The sequence below is a fragment of the Oncorhynchus gorbuscha genome, linkage group LG17 (genome assembly GCF_021184085.1).
Source record: "Oncorhynchus gorbuscha isolate QuinsamMale2020 ecotype Even-year linkage group LG17, OgorEven_v1.0, whole genome shotgun sequence".
NCBI classification, from domain to species: domain Eukaryota; kingdom Metazoa; phylum Chordata; class Actinopteri; order Salmoniformes; family Salmonidae; genus Oncorhynchus; species Oncorhynchus gorbuscha.
In genome coordinates this window covers 44,889,148-44,912,757 of record NC_060189.1, presented here as the reverse complement: position 1 = coordinate 44,912,757, position 23,610 = coordinate 44,889,148, and the positions used below count along the sequence as shown (strand labels likewise).

Below are 23,610 nucleotides of genomic sequence, written 5' to 3'. Positions count from 1 at the left end.
TTGTGGAGTGCTCAAGAGATGGTTGTTCTTCTGGATGGTTCTCCCATTTCCACAAAGGAGCTCTGTCAGAGGGACTATCGGGTTCTTGGTCACCTCATTGATCAAGGCTTTTCTTACACAATTGCTCAGTTTGGCCAGGCGGCCAGCTGTAGGAAGTGTCTTGGTGGTTCCAAACTTCTTCCATATAAGAATGATGGAGGCCACTGTGTTATTGAGGACCTTCAATGCCGCAGAACAATTTTGGTACCCATCCCTAGATTTGTGCCTCGACACAATCCTGTCTGAGAGCTCTACGGGCAATTCATTTGACATCATGGCTTTGTTTTTGCTCTGACATGTACTGTCAACTCTGGGACCTTATATAGACAGGTGTGTGCCTTTCGAAATCATGTCCAATCAATTGAATTTACCACAGCTGGACTCCAATAAAGTTGTAGAAACATCTCAAGGATGATCAATGGAAACAGGATGCATCTGAGCTCAATATCGAGTCTCATAGCAAAGGGTCTGAATACTTAGGTAAATAAGCTTGCTAAACATTTTAAAAACCTATTTTCACTATGTCATTATGGGGTATTGTGTGCAGATTGATGAGGAAAACACTTACTTTAATCAATTTTAGAATAGGGCTGTAATGTAACAAAATAGAGAAAAAGTGAAGGGGTCTGCATACTGGGATTCATCTCCAGCATGCCAGTGGCAATTGAAGGTGAGCATTTCCCACTGAAGTCGGTTACGACGCCGAACTGCAGTCAAGTCAAGACCCTGCTGAGGATGACGAGCACGCAGATGAGCTTCCCCGAGACAGACGGCTACTAACAGTTTGTGCAAACCTACAGTTTCATCAGCTGTCCAGGTAGCTGGTATCAGACAATCCCACAGGGGAAGAAGATGGATGTGGAGGTCTTGGGCTGGCATGGTTACATGTGGTCTGTGGGATTGTCTAATTCTATAAAACGATGTTGGAGGCAGCTTATGGTAGAGAAATGAACATTCACTTCTCTGGCAACAGCTCTTGTGGACATTCTTGCAGTCAACATGCCAGTTGCACACTTCCTCAAAACTTGAGATATCTGTGGCATTGTGTTGTGTGACTAAACAGCACATTTTAGAGGGGCCATTTATTGTCCCCAGCACAAGGTCCACCTGTGTAATGATTATGCTGTTTAATCAGCTTCTTGATATGCCACACCTGTCAGGTGGACGGATTATCTTGTAAAAAGAGAAATGCTCACTTACAAGGATGTAACCATATTTGTGCACAACATTTGAGAGAAATAAGCCTTATGTGCCTATGTTACATTTCTGGGATTTGATTTCAGCTCATGGGACCAACACTTTACGTGTTGCGTTAATTTTTTTGTTCAGTATAGATTATTGATGGCCCCCAATTCACCTGGGGTAATATTTCTATACATTTTCTCTGGTTTACTTATCATTGGTAAAATGTCCGTAAGGAAATGTTCTATATCCTCCTTAGAACTTCATTTTCGGATTGAGACAGTTTGTGATAAAAATCTTTTAAAGACTGAGTTGATTTCAGAAGGACCCATTGCAGTGACTTTTTCAAACTAAACATGCTTGCTGCTTAGAATGATTAGAAACAACTTAAAAGTAGGCTACAGCCCACACTTCTATGCTAAGGACGAATTGCTGTTCAGTATTTTGTTCATTAATAGTTTATTGTGTTAATCAATGTCCTGCCTTGGCATAGGCTCTGAGATTAAGTTTATTATGTTGTGCTCCTATCTCACAGCAATACTGTAGCCTACCCATACTTACAGATATTTTACATAAGCTACCGGTCTATTTGCTGTGTTGGCAGTATTTTATGCTGTATTTGGCAAAGGACAGACAGTTTCTGGAAAAAAAAGTCAAAATGTTGTGGACCTGTCAGCAGAACGTTTGAATTCAACAATGTTTTGCATCGACTTTTCTCCCAACCTATATATGCTGGATTGCCCGCCAATTCTGAAACATTGTTTTGCTATTGAAAACAAATTGAAATGACACACAGTAGTATCATATACAGCGGGAGAACAAGTACTTGATACACTGCCAATTTTGCAGGTTTTCCTACTTACAAAGCATGTAGAGGTCTGTCGTTTTTTATTATAGGTAAAACAAAAATCCAGAAAATCACATTGTATGATTTTTAAGTAATTAATTTGCATTTTATTTTCAGGTGTTGACAGGCTAATCTTATTATACCATTTGGGCAATGTCCAATTGTCCATGTCTCGAACATGCTGTGCTTTTAGGAAAAGCGAATGCAATGTAGGGAGACAAATATTTCCATGCCAATAACAAAACAAACGTTGTTATAACTAGGGCTAGTGTAGTATTTAATAAACTATATCAATGGATAGGACACACATCCATGCCTCCTGCTGAAGAGCCCTTAGGCCTACGTGTGCACACATTGCCTCATACTCATGGATCGAGAGATGCGATGTCACGACTTCCACCGAAGTCGGCTCCTCTCCTTGTTCGGGCGGCGTTCGGCGATCGACGTCACCGGCTTTCTAGCCATCGCCGCTCCATTTTTCATATATCCATTTGTCTTGTCTGGTTTTCATACACACCTGGTTTTCATGTCCCCAATCAATCTAATTGTATTTAGCCCTCTGTTTCCCATCACGTTTTGTGTGTAATTGTTTTCATGTCATACAATGTTCTTTAGCGCTTTACTTTATTGTTCCGTGCTTTTGAGCACGTTTGTTTTGTTGTGCTCCCGGTTTGGAACTTTAATAAAGTGCGCTTTATTTATCATACTCTGCTCTCCTGCACCTGACTTCGCCTTTAGACACACCTTGACATGCGATTTATGATTATAATGCTTCTGATCCGATCCTATTTAGAAATACTCTTGTTGGTTTTGAAAAATATTGTTTTTTGTTTAATTTGATTAAAAACCAAACTTAATATAAAGATTCACCGTCCATGGATTTATGGTGAGAATTCAATGCAATTTCGTAAAAATATGGTCATTACACACACATTACATTCGCGAGCAATATAACAGTGAGTGTCTATTCCCCCTTTCTCTTTATATTGGATCTGAGTGCCTATTATACACCCACGGGGAGTAATTTTTATTTTTTATTTAATTTATTTAACTAGGCAAGTGAGTTAAGAACAAATTCTTATTTACAATTACGTTCCACCCCAGACAAACCCTAACGACGCTGGGCCAATTGTACATCACCCTATGGGACTCCAAATCACAGCCGGTTGTGATACAGCGTGGAATTGAACCAGGGTCTGTAGTGACACCTCTAGCACTGAGATGCAGTGCCTTAGACCACTGAGCCACTCGGGAGCCAATTAAGGTGCACGTAACTGCATTTATAAATTGCCTATTTAAAACAAGTTGTTTCGTTTTTATAATAATTTGATTACAATTTTGTTTTGTCAATAGCCTAGTGAATTTAATCTTGCTTATCGACTACGTTTGACATGTCTAGACTGCAATTTACAGTAGGCCTAGCCCTTATATCAGTGTGAATGCTATAGCCTATGTCTCGACACACCCACAACTTGTTTATACATCAGGCCTTTCGCGCCACTGACAGCTACTGCACCCATAATTTTGTTTGTGAAAATAGCTCAAATATTTCTGATACACCCTGGAACATATAACGCTTCCACCAGAGCTACCATTGATTTACAATTGCGTTAGTTTGTTAAAAGAGCCCCCAGCATATAATGTTTTTACCTGTTCTGAAGACATTGTAAAATGGAATTTATTTATGTTATTTTCAATTCTGTCCGCAGCTGTTTATCGCATTTTCAAATTTCCTGGAGCCTCAACACTGCTCAATGTACTATGTCATTCCCAGCCAACTACCAATGAGAGCGGGGTTTCTTGGAAATGGTAGTCTAGAAAATATACCACATTCTTGCCAGAAGGGTCTCCAAAACACATGTACACACAGTTACTCAGTGTAGCTTTTAATAGAGCCCTAATGAAGGGTGTTAAAGTCACATTGTATGATGTCACGGCCACAATCTCCTTCTCAACTCTTGTCAGATCCAGTTGTACATTTGTTTGTGTTTGTGTGTGCAATTGAGAGTGAGGAATCATGGTTGTTTTGAGGAGGAGGACCAAGGATTGCTCCATACACACAGTCATGTGACTCAGTGGGCTATCTTGAGCCCGCAACTTCTCTAAAATCCAAACTGCTGCAGCAAGAGGAACGTCAGGGCCGCAAACCGTAGCAACAAAGGAATGGCCTTGGAGGACGAGGATGGGGCAACATATTGATGTGGCAACAGGATAAAAACTAGGTAACAGTGGTGAAGGCCAGTACAGAAAGAGAAACATCCGTCTCATTAACCACCTGAAATTCTAACCACAAAGAAACCGTTTTCCCAACAAAGGACACCAGACAGTACGAACGTGGACATACAGGAAAAGACATCTCAACATTAGTCTGTGTCCCCACACTGCTGTATCCAGAGGATGACTAATCAGTGTAGGCCACCATGCAAATGGCTTTGTGTAACTCTCCCTCTCCTTTAATCTGGGCTTTGTGCAAAAGAGGTGTCGAGGAGGAGGGGTTTTTCAGGGAAGTCGACAGGTGAAGAGATTGATAAGACTCAATTGAGGCAGTAAACAAGCACACACTGGTGTATGATTTGATTATTTGATTTGTCCTGTGGCTTAGTGTGCAGTAAGAGAAATGGGTATTTAGAGACTTAGCTTTGAATCCAGGTTTTGAAGGCTTTCATGTCTCTTCCCCATCCCCCTTCCCACATAACTAATGGCTTAGAACATACTGTACAGTAGTCCTCAGTAGATTTCCTATATTCAAAAATAAATTATGTTTAGGTATTACAAATACCAGACCATGGGCTCAAACAGATTCAATGCTAATCTATGGACTTCAGGCAGGCCTGGTCTTAATAACAAATGTGAATTCCAAATGAGCAACAAAAAAATTCAGGGCAGAGAGAGAAGGGTGAGAGTAAATGAAGAGGAAAGCATTGCAATGGAAAATCTGCTGGACATTGATATGGAAAGAATGTTCTAGTATGATATGCTACAGTATCTCCGTTCAATATAACTAAAGCAAATAATACAAATAAATACTGATGCATTAGTAGACCTTGTCTTAATGTGTAACTGCAAAGCAGAGGAAATGATCAGGCATTTCAACTCCTAAACAAGAATTTACTAGATAATAACCTGGTTATGTTTTTAAATACAGTGTCAGTAAAATGTTTGGACACATCTACCCATTCAAGGGTTTTTCTTTATTGACTATTTTCAACATTGTAGAATAATAGTGAAGACATCAAAACTATGAAATAACACATATGTAGTAATCACCTGGGGCGGCAGGGTAGCCTAGTGGTTAGAGAGTTGGACTACTAACCGGAAGGTTGCAAGTTCAAATCCTGAGCTGACATGGTACAAATATATTCTTCTGCCCATGAACAGGCAGTTAACCTACTGTTCCTAGGCTGTCATTGAAGATAATAATTTATTATTCAATGACTTGCTGAGTTAAATAAAGGTTCAAAAAAACTGTTAATCAAAACATAGTTTACATTTGAAATTCTTGAAAGTAGCCACCCTTTGCCTGGATGACAGCTCTTGGCATTCTCTCAACCAGCTTCATGAGGTAGTCACCTGGCATGCATTTCAATTAACAAGTGTCCTTTTAAAAGTTAATTTGTGGAATGTCTTTCCACCTTAATGCGTTTATGCCAATCAGTTGTTTGTGACAAGCTTAGGGGGGTATACAGAAGATAGCCCTACTTGGTAACAGACCAAGTCCATATTATGGTGAGAACAGCTAAAAAAAAGCAAAGAGTAACAATAGTCTATCATTACTTTAAGACATGAAGGTCAGTCAATGCAGAACAAGTGCTATGGTGAAACTGGCTCTCATGAGGGATGCCACAGGAAAGGAAGACCCAGAGTTGCCTCGTTGCAGAGGATAAGTTCATTAGAGTTAACCTCACCTCAGATTGCAGCCCAAATTAATGCTTCAAAGAGTTCAAGTAACATATACTCAACATCAACTGTTCAGAGGAGACTGTGATAATCAGGCCTTCATGCTCGAATTGCTGTAAAGAAACCACTATGAAAAGGACACCAATAAGAAGAATAGACTTGCTTGTGCCAAGAAACATGAGTAATGGACATTAGACCAGTGGAATCTGTCATTTGGTCTGATGAGTCCAAATGTGAGATTTTTGCTTCCAACTGCCATGTCTTTTTGAGATGCAGTGTAGGTGAAAAGATGATCTCTGCATGTATGGTTCCCACCGTGAAGCATGGAGGAGGTGGTGTCATGATGCTTTTCTGGTGACACTGTCAGTGATTTATTTAGGGCTATTTGACCAAAAAGGAAAGTGATGGAGTGTTGCATGATTCCATATGTGTTATTTCATAGTTTTGATGTCTCCACTATTATACCACAATGTAGAAAATAATAAAATAAAGAAAAACCCTTAAATGATTAGGTGTGTCTATTTAGAGCAGGTCACGCTTTGAAACGCATAGTGCCTTCAGAAAGTATTCACACCACTTTACTTTTCCCACATTTTGTTGTGTTACAAGGTGGGATTAAAATTTATAAAATTGTTATTTTTTTCCAACGATTTACACATAATACTCTGTAATGTAAAAGTGGATAGATTTATTTTCTTACATTTGTAAAACATTTATGAAGAAAAAAACCCATCTTGATCACATAAGTATTTCAACCCCCTGAGTGTTAGATGTTAGAATAACCTTTGGCAATGATTACAGCTCTAAGTCTTTCTCAGTGTGTCTCTAAGAGCTTTGCACACCTGGATTGTACACTATATTCACACATTATTCTTTTAAAAATTATTCAAGCTCTGTCAAGTTGATTGTTGATAATTGCTCGACAGCCATTTTAAAGTCTTGCCATAGATTTTCAAGACGATTTAAGTCAAACTGTAACTAGATGACTCAGGAACATTCAATGCCGTCTTGCTAAGAAACTCCAGTGTGTATTTGGGACTTCTGTTTAAGGTTATTGTCCTGCTGAAAGGTGAATTTCTCTCCCAGTGTCTGTTGGAAAGCAGACTGAACCAGGTTTTCCTCTTGGATTTTGCCTGTACTTAGCTCTACTCCATTTCTTCCATCATAAAAAACGCACTTAGTTCTTGCCGACAACAAGCATACCATAACAAGCTGAACTTCGGCAAGACGGAGCTGCTCTTCCTCCCGGGGAAGGACTGCCCGTTCCATGATCTCGCCATCACGGTTGACAACTCCATTGTGTCCTCCTCCCAGAGCGCTAAGAACCTTGGCGTGATCCTGGACAACAAACTGTCGTTCTCAACTAACATCAAGGCGGTGGCCCGTTCCTGTAGGTTCATGCTCTACAACATCCGCAGAGTACGACCCTGCCTCACACAGGAAGCGGCGCAGGTCCTAATCCAGGCACTTGTCATCTCCCGTCTGGATTACTGCAACTCGCTGTTGGCTGGGCTCCCTGCCTGTGCCATTAAACCCCTACAACTCATCCAGAACGCCGCAGCCCGTCTAGTGTTCAACCTTCCCAAGTTCTCTCACGTCACCCCGCTCCTCCGCTCTCTCCACTGGCTTCCAGTTGAAGCTCGCATCCGCTACAAGACCATGGTGCTTGCCTACGGAGCTGTGAGGGGAACGGCACCTCAGTACCTCCAGGCTCTGATCAGGCCCTACACCCAAATAAGGGCACTGCGTTCATCCACCTCTGGCCTGCTCGCCTCCCTACCACTGAGGAAGTACAGTTCCCGCTCAGCTCAGTCAAAACTGTTCGCTGCTCTGGCTCCCCAATGGTGGAACAAACTCCCTCACGACACCAGGACAGCGGAGTCAATCACCACCTTCCGGAGACACCTGAAACCCCACCTCTTTAAGGAATACCTAGGATAGGATAAAGTAATCCTTCTCACCCCCTCCCCCCTTAAAATATTTAGATGCACTATTGTAAAGTGGTTGTTCCACTGGATGTCATAAGGTGAATGCACCAATTTGTAAGTCGCTCTGGATAAGAGCGTCTGCTAAATGACTTAAATGTAAATGTAACATGATGCAGCCACCACCATGCTTGAAAAAATGAAGAGTGGTGCTCAGTGATGTGTTGGATTTTCCCTAAACATAACACTTTGTATACAGGACATGAAGTACATTTCTTTGCCAAATTGTTTACAGTTTTACTTTAGTGCCTTATTGCAAGCAATATGCATGTTTGAAATATTTTTATTCTGTACAGGTTTTCTTCTTTTTACTCTGTCAATTATGTTAGTATTGTGGAGTAACTACAATGTTGTTGATCCTTCCTCAGTTTTCTCCTATCACATTCATTAATCTCTGCAACTGTTTTAAAGTCAACATTGGCCTCACGGGTGAAATCCCTGAGCGGTTTCCTTCCTCTCCGGCAACTGAGTTAGGACGCCTGTATCTTTGTAGTGACTGGGTGTATTGATACACCTTCCAGAGTGTAATTAATTAATAACTTTACCATGCAAATTGATAATCGATGTCTGCTTTTTATTTATTTTTACCCATCTACCTATAGGTGCCCTTCTTTGTGAGATAATTGTGTGTGTGGGGTACAGCGATGATGTAGTCATTCAAAAAAACATGTTAAACACTATTATTGCAAACTGAGTCCATGCAACTTGTGACTTTTTAATTAATTAATTAATTAGTTAAAAATAATTGAATTCCACTTTTTATACCTTTATTTAACTAGGCAAGTCAGTTAAGAACAAATTCTTATTTTCAATGATGGCCTAGGAACAGTGGGTTAATTCAGTCTTGTTCAGGGACAAAATGACAGATTTGTACCTTGTCAGCTCAGGGGACTTGAACTTGCAACCTTTCGGCTGCTAGTCCAACGCTCTAAACACTAGGCTACCCTGCCGCCCATTGACAATATGGGGTTATTGTGTGTAGACCAGTGACACAAAACCTAAATGTAATACATTTTAAATTCAGACTGGATCACAACAAAAAGTAGGAGATTGAGAGGAGGTTATACATAGGTTGATAATATCAAACAATTTTGGTGAAGAACGCCCACAAATGCTGCGCGCTTTAATCAAAAAACAACCTCTTGCTGTGACCGATGCTTGCATCTCGCCCTAGGCATAACTTGTGTTGCCTCAATTGATTGAAGAATCTTCAATGGGTGCAAGGTTAAAACAGTGCTTCAAAGGCGGTACTGAGAAATCACAAATACATTTAGAAAAGTGTAAGGGTGCTTTTAAAAGGTAATAACATTTGACAAAAGGGTGAATGTTCAAATTACATTTACTGCACTGTGTTGCTATATGCCATTGAGCAATAACTATGTACAGTAAATACACAGATGGATGGATTAAGTATCAATTTTCTTTTTAAAGCTATGGCTCTCAGGCATCTGTTTTATATCAAATCTGTTGAGTACTTGCAAAATATAATAAATTAATGTAACTTTGAGTAATTATTCTGATAAGAAAAATTGAAACAATTAAAACCACAATTTTCCCTACTGCATCTTGAAGACTATGAGTTGTAAGAGCAGCAGTCAAACGCAAAGAAATGTGTGCACTTGGGTAAATGCTTTACATGTACATGCATGTTGTTAAGCATTGCATAGTTTATGTAGGTGCACTTACAGTATGTATCAAAGGGTATACAGTGACTTCAGAAAATATTCAGACCCCTTGACTTTTTCCACATTTTGTTACGTTACAGCCTCATACTAAAATTGATTAAATAGTTACTATTCTTCAATCTACACACAATACCCACAATGACAAAGCAAAAACAGGTTTTAAAAAAACGTTCACAAATGTATTTAAAATAATTAAATATAACATTTACATAAGTATTCAGACCCTTTAGTCAGTACTTTTTTGAAGCACTTTCGGAAACAATTACAGCCTTGAGTCTTGGGTATGACACCACAAGCTTGGCACACCTGTATTTTCCCCATTCTTCTCTGCAGATCTTCTCAAGCTTTATCTGGTTGGATGGGGATGATCGCTGCACAGCTATTTTCAGGTCTCTTTAGAGATGTTCGATCGGGTTCAAATCTGGGCTCTTGCTGGGCCACTCAAGAGCATTCAGATACTTGTCCCTAAGCCACTCCTGCATTGTGGGCTTAGGGTTGTTGTCCTGTTGGAAGGTGAACTTTCACCCCAGTCTAAAGTCCTGAATGCTCTGGAGCAGGTTCCTCCCATCTCCACAGAGGAACTCAGGAGCTCTGTCAGAGTGACCGGGTTATTGGTCACCTCCCTGACCAAGGACCTTCTCCCCCGATTGCTCAGTTTGGCCCGGGCGGCCAGCTCTAGGAAGAGTGTTTGTGGTTCCAAACTTCTTCCATTTAAGAATGATGGAGGCCACTGTGTTCTTGGGGACCTTCAATGCTGCAGACATTTTTTGGCACCCTTCCCCGGATCTGTGCCTAGACACAATCCTGTCTTGGCGCTGTCCGGACAATTCCTCCTACCTCACGGCTTGTTTTTTTTGCTCTGACATGCACTGTGCGACCTTATATAGACAGGTGTGCTTTTACAAATCATGTCCAATCAATTGAATTTAATAACAGGTGGACTCCAATCAAGTTGTAGAAACATCTCAAGGATGATCAATAGAAACAGGATGCACCTGCGCTCAATTTCAAGTCTCATAGAAAAGGGTCTGAATACTTATGTAAATAAGATATTTATGTTTTAAAAGTTTTTATAAATTTGCAGAAAATGTGCAAAATCCTAGAGGAAAAGCTGTTTCAGTCTGCTATACAACAGACACTGGGAGACAAATTCACCTTTCAGCAGGACAATAACCTAAAACCAGGCAAAATATACACTGGAGTTGCTTAAGAAGACGACATTGAATGTTCCTGAGTGGCCTAGATACAGTTTTGAATAAAATGGGCTTGAGAATCTATGGAAATACTTGAAAATGGCTGTCTAGCAATGATCAACAACCAACTTGACAGAGGTAGAAGAATTTAAAAGAATAATGTGTAAATTATTGTACAATCTCTGTGTGCAGAGCTCTGTAATCGTTGCAAAAGGTGATTTTAACATGTACTGAGTCAATTTTTCATCCACTTTGATAGAGTATTTTGTGTAGCTAGTTGACAAAAATAACAATTAAATCAATTTTAATCCCACTTTGTAACACAACAAAATGTATAATGTTTTCATTTACGGTTTGATACCAGGAAATGATGCTCATAGGTTATGATGCAGAGGTATTGAACTCAGTAAATTCAGGAATTCCAAAACTCTACCAGTGATGCAACAATGCCAATATAGTGACTTACAGTTATAGTTAGATGGTGTTCTAACGCCTAGTGTTTCCATCAGTGGCGTTGTGTAGATCTTGGTGGGGCAAATAAATAGAAAATTATATTGTCTTATGCATGCCAGCAAAGCCACTACACAACATTAAACAATCCATTAATTGCACTTTAACGGAGACAAAATGCGCCCACAAGCAGTTAGGGCCTACATAAAGAGCTTTGGAGTGAATAGTTACCACTGCTACACCTGGCTATCAGCAGAGCCTTATCTGGCAGCGAAACAGTTCTGGGGCATCCGGAAGAAAGCTTGTCCGGAGAAGACAAGGTGAACGCTACCATCAGTCCTGTGTCATGCCAACAGTAAAGCATCCTGAGACCATTCATGTGTGGGGTTGCTTCTCAGCTAAGGGAGTGGGCTCACTCACAATTTTTCCTAAGGATACAGCCATGAATAAAGAATGGTACCAACACATCCTCCGAGAGCAACTTCTCCCAACCATCCAGGAACAGTTTGGTGACGAACAATTCCTTTTCCAGCACGATGGAGCTACTTGCCATTAGGCAAAAGTGATAACTAAGTGTCTCGGGGAACACAACATCGATATTTTGGGTCCATGGCCACCAGGAAACTCCCCAGACCTTAATCCCAATGAGAACTTGTGGTCAATCCTCAAGTGGCGGGAGGACAAACAAAAACCCACAAATTCTGACAAACTCCAAGCATTGATTATGCAAGACTGGGCTGCCATCAGTCAGGATGTAGTGAATTGACAGCATGCCAGGGCGGATTGCAGAGGTCTTGAAAAAGAAGGGTCAACACTGCAAATATTGACTCTTTGCATCAACTTCATGTAATTGTCAATAAAAGCCTTTGACACTTATGAAATTCTTGTAATTATAATTCAGTATTCCATAGTAACATCTGACGAAAATATCTAGACACTGAAGCAGCAAACTTTGCGGAAATTAATATTTGTCTCATTCTCAGAACTTTTGGCCACGACTGTATATACTGTATACTCTTCTGAGTGTGCATTGTAACATTCACTATTCCACAAATGTAACATTGTGCAGTCTCCAAGTGAGTTCCTAATAAATATATGGAGGTAAATTCAGTTGTCCAATTGTTACACTGTATAAAGCTGCAGTGGCTTGCTTGGGGAAATAATAGTTCTTTATAGAGAGGAAGAAAACCACAATTAAAACAATTGCAATGCATCTGAGAAATTAGGTTGTTGGTCTGCGGTACATTTCCGCTCCAAGCCTCCTCTGTGGTCGTGTGGCAAAAATCACGAAGCCCCGTTCCTTTGGGATGCGTGGGCGGACGAGGTGTCTTTTCAACACTTCCCATCTATGTGGATGCTCTTCCTGATTTTTCTAGTGGTCCCTTAATAACTCTACATATCCTACTTGAACATGGCAAGGTCTGAATGGGCGAACTGATGTAACAGCGATATGTGAGTGTGTGTGCTTGTCTTTGTGTGTTTATAAGTGTGAGTGACTAGACTATAAACATGGTATGATTGTGGAGACAGGGACCTGACTCAATGCAGAACCTATTTTCTTATCAACAGCTTCGTCGATTTAAAAAAAACTATTTTGATAATGCTATGTTAGTGCCTACAAAACTTTTAAAAACTAGGCATGACCCTAAAGGTCTGACATCAATGACCCAACAATGTTCTCCCACACTTAACTTAATAATATGTGCCATTTAGCAGACAGTTTTACCAAAGGGACTTAGAGTAGTGCATGTAAATTTCAGTATGGGTGGCCCCAGCAGGAATCAAACCAACGATCCTGACGTGCAAATACGGTGCACAACCAACTTAGCCACGGAGGCCATACCCAAATAATGCATCTGTAGACAGACAGTCCACTAAAAGAGTCTACTAACTCTTTACAGAGAGAATGGTGTGTTTAAGTGCTGAGAGGCATGAGGGATGAGAGACATGAGGGACGATAGGGCCTGTGATGCCAATGACTGCTGCTGTTTTCCTTATGTTTACCATCATTTCCCTTCACAAACACAGCACAGGCTGGAAAAGGCCAGGCCTCCCAAAGCCTAGCAGCACAACCACATGCAGCGAGCGAGCGAGAGACTGAGCGAGGGAGTGAGCGAGAGAGAGGGAGGGAGCGAGAGCTTGGTCTGCGCAGCCTGCAGATATCACCCAGATTAAAGCTGATAGGAAGTGACGGGCTGTTGATTAGTCAACTCACAGCCCCGGCGACCAGTGGCTGTATGTGTACGAGGCTGCACACACACACACACACACACACACACACACACACACACACACACACACACACACACACACACACACACACACACACACACACACACACACACACACACACACACACACACACACACACACACACACACACACACACGTTCAAAAGTTTGGGGTCACAAAAAAGCACATTTTTTGTCCATTAACCTCTCTAGGGTAGGGGGCAGCATTCAGAATTTTGGATGAAAAGCATGCCCAAATTAAACGGCCTGCTACTCGGGCCCGGAAGATATGACATGCATATAACTGGCAGATTTGAACACTCCAAAGTTTCCAAAACTGTTAAAACAGTGTCTGTGAGTATAACATAACTGATTTAGCAGGCGAAAACCTGAGAAAAATCCAGTCAGGAAGTAGTTGTTTTAGGTTTTGTAGTTTTCTATTCAATGCCATTGCAGTATCCATTGACTTAGGACTCCATTTGCAGTTCCTATGCTTTCCGCTAGATGTTAACAGTCTTTAGAAATGGTTTCAGGCTTGTATTCTTATAATAATAATAATAATATATGCCATTTAGCAGACGCTTTTATCCAAAGCGACTTACAGTCATGTGTGCATACATTCTTGCGGGAGTAATAGCAGTCTGAACGAGTGGACCCTAACGTGACGCAATTTTTTCAGGCGCATGTGCATTTCTTGTTTACCTTTTACATTGATGACGTTATTTTCCGGTTGAAATATTATCGATCATTTAGGCTAAAATACAACCTGAGGATTGAATATAAACATCGTTTGACATGTTTCTATGAACTTTACGGATACAATTTGGATTTTTTGTCTGATTGTTTTGACTGAGTTTGAGCCTGTGGATTACTGAAGAAAACACGCTAACAAAACGGAGGTTTTTGGATATAAAGAGACTTCATCGAACAAAAGGAACATTTATTGAGTAAATGAATGTCTTCTGATTGCCACCATATGAAGATCATCAAAGGTAAGGGATACATTTTATCTCTTTATCATAACATCAAATTGATCAGAAATACCGTTTAGACATTGTTAACATTGTAAATGACTATTGTAGGTGGAAACGGACGGATTTTAACCTGTTACTCCTACCCCCTACTTTTTCGAACATTCTGTTAAAAACCGCGCAACATTTCAGCACCCTGCTACTCATGCCAGGAATATAGTATATGCATATGATTAGTATGTGTGGATAGAAAACACTCAGACGTTTATAAAACTGGTTACATCACGGCTGTGACTATAACAGAATGTGCGTTTCATCGAAAAGTGCAGAAAAATCTGATCACTGAAAATGGAAAAATCTATCCATGCGCCACTTCAACCGATTGATAAAGGTGAACCACATTAAATGGGGCCGAGGTTGCAATACCTACAGCTTCCACACGATGTCAACACTCTTGTCATTTGCCTAGGCTGTCACGCCTTGGTCATTGTATTTTGTGTTTTCGTTATATATTTGGTCAGGCCAGGGTGTGACATGGGTTTATGTTGTATTTTCGTATTGGGGTTTGTAGTATTTGGGATTGCGGCTGAGTAAGGGTGTTGTATTGGCTTGGCTGCCTGAGGCGGTTCTCAATCAGAGTCAGGTGATTCTCGTTGTCTCTGATTGGGAACCGTATTTAGGTAGCCTGGGTTTCACTGTGTATTTCATGGGTGATTGTTCCTGTCCCTGTGTAGTTTCACCAGATAGGTTGTAATTGGATTTCACGTTCCATTTGTTGTTTTGTATTTTGTAATAGTTATTTCATGTATCGTTCCGTTTTCCTTCCTTAAAGATCATGAGTAACAACCACGCTGCATTTCGGTCCGACTCTCTTTCGACAAACGAAGAACAACGTTACATAGGCTTTTTTTCTTGGTCAAACGAACAAGAGACAGCCCATTTCTTCAGGTCTCCGACCGGATATTTTGGTTGAGATTTACCCGGACATTATTTCCAGACGTACAGCTATAGAATATACATCGCCTCGTGATCAATTTGATCGCTTATTAACATTTACTAATACCTAAAGTTGCATTAAAAAAGTATTTCGAAGTGTTTTGTGAAAGTTTATCGTCAACTTTTTTAATAAAAAAAAAATGACGTTACGTTATAAAACGCTATTTTTTCATTGATCACACAGTCTTCATAGATCGATATCTAGGCTATATATGGACCGATTTAATCGACAAAAAAGACCCAATAGTGTTTATGGGACATCTAGGAGTGCCAACAAAGAAGATGTTCAAAGGTAATGAATGTTTTATATTTTATTTGTGCGGTTTGTGTAGCGCTGACTATGCTAATTATTTTGTTTACGTCCCCTGCGGGTCTTTTGGGGTGTTACATGCTATCAGATAATAGCTTCTCATGCTTTCGACTGAAAAGCATTTAAAAAATATGCCTTGTTGCCTGGATTCACAACGAGTGTAGCTTTAATTCAATACCCTGCATGTGTATTTTAATGAACGTTTGAGTTTTAACGAGTGCTATTAGCATTTAGCGTAGCGCATTTGCATTTCCAGATGTCTAGATGGGACGCCTGCGTGTCAGGTAGGAGGAAGAGGTTAATGGAATATCTACATAGGAGTACAGAGCCCCATTATCAGCAACCATCAATTCTGTGTTCCAATGGAACATTGTGTTAGCTAATTCAAGTTTATCATTTAAAAAAACGAATTGATCATTAGAAAAACATTTTGCAATTATGTTAGCACAGCTAAAAACTGTTATTCTGATTAAAGAAGCAATAAAATTGGTTTAAAGTTAGTGAGGGAGATATGAGTCTCCAGTTTCAGTGATTTTTGCAGTTCGTTTCAGTCATTGGCAGCAGAGAACTGGAAGGAAAGCCGGCCAAGAGAGGCCGGCTTTGGGGGTGACCAGTGAGATATACCTGCTGGAGAGCGTGCTACAGGTGGGTGCTGCTATGGTGACCAGTGAGCTGAGATAAGGCGGGGCTTTACCTAGCAAAGTCTTGTAGATGACCTGGAGCCAGTGGGTTTGGCGACGAGTATGGAGCCAGTGGGTTTGGCGACGAGTATGAAGCGAGGGCCAGCCAACGAGAGCGTACAGGTCGCAGTGGTGGGTAGTATATGGGGCTTTGGTTGACAAAACTGTGATAGACTGCATCCAATTTGTTGAGTAGAGTGTTGGAGGCTATTTTGTAAATGACATTGCCGAAGTCGAGGATCGGAAGGATGATCAGTTTTACGAGGGTATGTTTGGCAGCTTGAGTGAAGGATGCTTTGTTGCGAAATAGGAAGCCGATTCTAGATTGAATTTTGGATTGGAGACGCTTAATGTGAGTCTGGAAGGAGAGTTTACAATCTAGCCAGACACCTAGGTATTTGTAGTTGTCCACATATTCTATGTCAGAACCGTCCAGAGTAGCGATGCTGGGAGGGCAGGCAGGTGCATGCAGCGATTGATTGAAGAGCATGCATTTAGTTTTACTTGCATTTCAGAGCAGTTGGAGGCCACAGAAGGATAGTTGTATGGCATTGAACCTTGTCTGGAGGTTAGTTAACACAGTGTCCAAAGAAAAGCCAGAAGTACACCGAATGGTGTAAACTGCGCAGAGGTGGATAAGAGAATCACCAGCACCAAGAGCGACATCAATGATGTATATAGAGAAGAGTCGGCCCGAGAATTTAACCCTGTGGCACCCCCATAGAGACTGCCAGAGGTCCAAACAACAGGCCCTCCAATTTGGCACACTGAACTCTATCAGAGAAGTAGTTGGTGAACCAGCCGAGGCAGTCATTTGTGAAACCAAGGCTATTGAGTCTGGGTCTTGCAAATGGGTCTTCCAAATGGTCATTGATCGCAAGCATACTTCCAAAGTTGTGCCAAAATGTACCCAACTTATTGTGGGAAGCTTATGGATGGCAGGCTGAAATGTTTGACCCAAGTTAAACAATTTATAGGTAATGCTACCAAATACTAATTGAGTGTATGTAAACTTCTGACCCACTGGAAATGTGATGATAGAAAAGCTGAAATAAATCACTCTACTATTATTTCACATTCTTAAAATAAAGTTGTGATCCTAACTGACCTAAGACAGGGGATGGCAGGGAGTGGCCTAGCCAGTCTCCAGATCTCAACCCCATAGAAAATATTTGGAGGGAGTTGAAAGTCCGTATTGCCCAGCAACATCCCCAAAACATCACTGCTCTAGAGGAGATCTGCATGGAGGAATGGGCCAAAATACCAGCAACAGTGTGTGAAAACCTTGTGAAGACTTACAGAAAATGTTTGACCTCTGTCATTGCCAACAAAGGGTATATAACAAAGTATTGAGAAAAACTTGTTATTGACCAAATACTTATTTTCCACCATAATTTGCAATTTTGGATTTTTTTTCTCATTTTGTCTGTCATAGTTGAAGTGTACCTATGATGAAAATTACAGGCCTCTCTCATCTTTTTAAGTGGGAGAACTTGCACAATTGGTGGTTGACTAAATACTTTTTTTGCCCCACTGTATTTAAGTCAATATAAAAACAAGTGCCATTTAAGATTAATTTACTGAAGCCGTAACATCAACTGCTTATATAATTTTGCGTCATTTCCGGTCACAACTTGTACACTTGTTTACATGCTGCTATGCGTTTTGTAGCTCACCTTACTTTGCTACCTGTAAAGTTGTTACGGTTTTTACTTTTTAATTACCGTTTTATATCTGTATTTTTTCTCCCCCTCGCTCGACTTTTTTCATCCCGTACGCTTCATCTGAACGTGGTTCGTCAGGACCTCCACCAGCCGAAGCTAAGAACATTCACATTATGCCTTCGCTGTACTCATAATATACAGGAGAACGATTGCCTTATGGCGAGGATAGCTGTGCTGCAAGCCCAGCTTCAGACACAATCGTTAAGCAAGGGTAATTTAAGTGAAGGAAAGGATGAAACTGCGTCTGTGCCACCAATAAGTACAGATAGTAGTATAAATCCCCTCGCACAAACCCTGCAGCCAGACAATTTTCTCATGGCTTCTGGAGGGAAATGCTGTAGGAATGCTCAACCGGTGTCGCTCATTCAGCCGACAGAAACTTTCAAACCGTTCTCCCCATTAATTAATTAAGTAACAGGTCGGAGTCAGAGGCCGAGCCTTCTCTGGTCTCCTCCTCCTGTTACGGGGTCAGATGCCTCCCACCATTAGCTCTGACAAATTGAAAACCCTAGTCATTGGCGACCACAATACCCGCAGTACTAGACTTTAAAAGAATCATCCAGCGATCATACAATGTTAACCAGGGGGCAGGGCTACCTACGTTAAGGCTAATCTGAAAATGGTGTTGTCTAAGGCTAAAACTGGCGAGCGAAGAGAGTATAGGGATATTGTTAACCACGTCGGCGCCAACGATGTTAGGATGAAACAGTCAGAGGACAAAAGATACAATGTGTAGATAATTGGCTCTCTTTCTGGGACTCACCCACAAACAGGACCAAGCCTGGTCTGTTGAGGTGTGACAGACTCCATCCTATCTGGAAGGGTACTCTCATCTTATCTATGAACATAGACAGGGTTCTAACTCCCCTAGCTCCACGATGAGATAGAGTGCAGGCCAGGCTTAGTGGAGTCTGCCACTAACACAGTCAGTGTAGTCAGCTCAGCTATCCCCATTGATACCATGTCTGTGCCTCGATCTACAGTGCCGTGCGAAAGTATTCGACCCCCTTGAACTTTGCGAACTTTTGCCACATTTCAGGCTTCAAACATAAAGATATAAAACTGTATTTTTTTGTGAAGCATCAACAACAAGTGGGACACAATCATGAAGTGGAACGACATTTATTGGATATTTCAAACTCTTTTAACAAATTAAAAATGGAAAAATTGGGCGTGCAAAATTATTCAGCCCCCTTAAGTTAATACTTTGTAGCGCCACCTTTTGCTGCGATTACAGCTGTAAGTCGCTTGGGGTATGTCTATCAGTTTTGCACATCGAGAGACTGACATTTTTTCCCATTCCTCCTTGCAAAACAGCTCGAGCTCAGTGAGGTTGGATGGAGAGCATTTGTGAACAGCAGTTTTCAGTTCTTTCCACAGATTCTCGATTGGATGCAGGTCTGGCCTTTGACTTGGCCATTCTAACACCTGGATATGTTTATTTTTGAACCATTCCATTGTAGATTTTGCTTTATGTTTTGGATCATTGTCTTGTTGGAAGACAAATCTCCGTCCCAGTCTCAGGTCTTTTGCATCTTCCCTGTCCCTTCTGAAGAAAAGCAGGCCCAAACCATGATGCTGCCACCACCATGTTTGACAGTGGGGATGGTGTGTTCAGGGTGATGAGCTGTGTTGCTTTTACGCCAAACATAACGTTTTGCATTGTTGCCAAAAAGTTCAGTTTTGGTTTCATCTGACCAGAGCATCTTCTTCCACATGTTTGGTGTGTCTCCCAGGTGGCTTGTGGCAAACTTTAAACAACACTTTTTATGGATATCTTTAAGAAATGGCTTTCTTCTTGCCGCTCTTCCATAAAGGCCAGATTTGTGCAATATACGACTGATTGTTGTCCTATGGACAGAGTCTCCCACCTCAGCTGTAGATCTCTGCAGTTCATCCAGAGTGATCATGGGCTTCTTGGCTGCATCTCTGATCAGTCTTCTCCTTGTATGAGCTGAAAGTTTAGAGGGACGGCCAGGTCTTGGTAGATTTGCAGTGGTCTGATACTCCTTCCATTTCAATATTATCGCTTGCACAGTGCTCCTTGGGATGTTTAAAGCTTGGGAAATATTTTTGTATCCAAATCCGGCTTTAAACTTCTTCACAACAGTATCTCGGACCTGCCTGGTGTGTTCTTCATGATGCTCTCTGCGCTTTTAACGGACCTCTGAGACTATCACAGTGCAGGTGCATTTATATGAAGACTTGATTACACACAGGTGGATTGTATTTATCATCATCAGTCATTTAGGTCAACATTGGATCATTCAGAGATCCTCACTGAACTTCTGGAGAGAGTTTGCTGCACTGAAAGTAAAGGGGCTGAATAATTTTGCAAGCCCAATATTTCAGTTTTTGATTTGTTAAAAAGTTTGAAATATCCAATAAATGTTGTTCCACTTCATGATTGTGTCCCACTTGTTGTTGATTCTTCACAAAAATATACAGTTTTATATCTTTATGTTCGAAGCCTGAAATGTGGCAAAAGGTCGCAAAGTTCAAGGGGGCCGAATACTTTCACAAGGTACTGTAGGTATTCGCCTTAGCAATCTCACTGGAATAAAGACCTCCTCCATTCCTGTCATTATTGAGATTGTGGTATCTCCCATCTCAAAATTGGGCTACTTAATGTTAGATCCCTCACTTCCAAGGCAGTTACAGTCAATGAACTAATCACTGATCATAATCTTGATGTGATTGGCCCGGCTGAAACATTGCTTAAGCATGATGAATCTACTGTGTTAAATGAGGCCTCGCCTCCTGGTTACAATAGTGACCATATTTTTATTTTATGAGGCAAGTCAGTTAAGAACAAATTCTTATTTTCAATGACGGCCTAGGAACAGTGGGTTAACTGCCTGTTCAGGGACAGAACGACAGATTTGTACCTTGTCAGCTAGGGGATTTGAACTTGCAACCTTCCGGTTACTAGTCCAACGCTCTAACCACTAGGGTACCCTGCCGCCCCATATCCCCCGCGCATCCCGCAAAGGCGGAGGTGTCGCTAACATTTAAAATAGAACATTTCAATTTGCAAAAAAAAGGCTGTTTTCGTCTTTTGAGCTTCTAGTCATGAAATCTGTGCAGTCTACACAATTACTTTTTATAGCTACTGCTTACAGGCCTCCTGGGCCATATACAGCGTTTCTCATTGAGTTCCCTGAGATCCTATCGGACGTTGTGGTCATGGCAGATAATATTCAATATTTTGGTGACTTTAGGACCTATGATTGAGTGTAGTCAGGCTCAGGAGTGTGAAGGTGAACGGAAAGGCACTGGAGCAACAAACCGCTATTGTTGTCTCTGCCTGGCCTGTTCCTGTCTCTCCACTGGGATTCTCTGCCTCAAACCCTATTACAGGGGCTGAGTCACTGGCTTACTGGTGCTCTTCCATGACGTCCCTAGGAGGGGTGTGTCACTTGAGTGGGTTGAGTCACTGACGTGATCTTCCTGTCCAGATTGGTGCCCCCCCCTTGGGTTTGTGATGTGGGGGAGATCTTTGTGGGCTATACTTGGCCTTGTCTCAGGATAATAAGTTGATGGTTGAAGATATCCCTCTCGTGGTGTGGGGGCTGTGCTTTGGCAAAGTGGGTGAGGTTTATCCTGCCTGTTTGGTCCTGTCCGGGGTATCGTCAGACGGGGCACAGTGTCTCCTGACCCGCATGTCTCAGCCTCCAGTATTTATGCTGTAGTAGTTTGTGTCGGGGGGCAAGATTCAGTCTGTTATATCTGGACTATTTCTCTTGTCTTATCCCGTGTCCTGTGAGAATTTAAGTATGCTCTCTAATTATCTTTCTCTCTTTCTCTCTCTCGGAGGACCTGAGCCCTTGGACCATGCCTCATGACTCCTTGCTGTCCCCAGTCCACCCTGCACAGCCAGAAGAAGTCTGGCCACCCCTCATAGCCTGGTTCCTCTCTAGATTTCTTCCTAGGTTCCAGCCTTTCTAGGGAGCTTTTCCTAGCCACCGTGCTTCTACACTTGCATTGCTTGCTGTTTGGGGTTTTAGGATGGGTTTCTGTACAGCACTTTGTGACATCAGCTGATGTAAGAAGGGCTATATAACTACATTTGATTGAAATTTGATTATATTATATCACGGAACACAATCTTCAAAAAGGCTGTAACGTCAGCAGTGGCATTACTTTCTAGAAGCCTTGTGTTAGGAATCAAAAGAACAATGTAAAGGTAAGTTAGGTAATTAAATATGAACTCAAATCTAATAGCTCCATACTGTATATATTCAGTCAATAAAAAACAAGTGCCTTTTGAGAATCAATCATGAATCCGTCTCTGCTCTGGCGGGGTCACAGCGTCACTTTGCAGTAGCAAAAGATGTGATGTGAGATTGCTGCTGCTTGTCCCCCTTTGATAATGTATTTGTACTTGATAAGCATATTATTTTCATGGAGCTAGTTGTGCTCTGATAGGGCAGCTTGATATTGCATAGTTTGCATTGTACATGAGTTTCATCAGTTTGATCAAAATACTTCCAAACATTGCTGTGTTTGGCCGCCATGCTGATAGTGCCCACTTCCTGCTATGTGCCTGAAACAGCCCCCCCCAGCCAATCAGAAGCGCTAACCATAAAATATTTGGCATTTATATTTTTCAATCGTACATTTTTTCTGATAGTTAACCACGCTCTCAATATAACATGTTTAGTTTTCCAGTACTAATGCCCATCCCTAATACACTCACATTCTGTATCTAGAACACACCCTGTATACTGTATATGCTGTGCTGCATGCATAAAGGACACAGTGAAAATTTGCCTTCGCACAAACTCGTATTCCTTTCTGTGTATGCAAATACATGTATGAAGGAGGGGTGTTGGTTGGTTGGTTACCTTGAGGAGATAGACGGTGATGTCGCTGAAATCCACAGGGAGCTTGAGCAGGAAGCGAGTGGAGAACTCAACCGCCTGGAACACGAGAGACAGGAAAAAGAACATCACACTGTGTACAGATGGAGAATACACACACACAGGGTAACACACACACAGGGTAACACACACACACACACACACACACACACACACACACACACACACACACACACACACACACACACACACACACACACACACACACACACACACACACACACACACACACACACACACACACACACACACACACACACACACACACACACACACACACACACACAGCTGAGTGGGCATGCTTCTCCTCTTGATTTTTGGTATTATCATCCTCATTGGAAAAAAATATGGCATAGTTCTGTAATTGCAATGGAATCACTTCCTGAATCAATTTCCTGAATCAACTGACCAATGATATAGATTCTACGTTGAGGGTACCTAGAGTGTGGAGAGTGCAGGGGACTGTTTGTCTTAATATTCCTATTTTATGGCAAATGATGGAGATGTATTTCCTGATTTTAGGGATGTATTTGCTCT

At 41.4% G+C, this 23,610-nt stretch overlaps 1 protein-coding gene across 1 annotated transcript in view; it reads right to left on the bottom strand.

Annotated features, from left to right (window-relative positions):
• The window catches only part of LOC124001430 (BRISC and BRCA1-A complex member 2-like), a 69,540-nt gene extending 46,398 nt beyond the window's left edge, over positions 1-23,142 (bottom strand). Inside the window, exon 1 of the mRNA XM_046308163.1 lies at positions 23,038-23,142. Coding sequence (XP_046164119.1) covers positions 23,038-23,142 — 105 coding nt within the window. The remainder of the gene's footprint in view (positions 1-23,037) is intronic.
• Between the last annotated feature and the right edge of the window lie 468 nt (positions 23,143-23,610).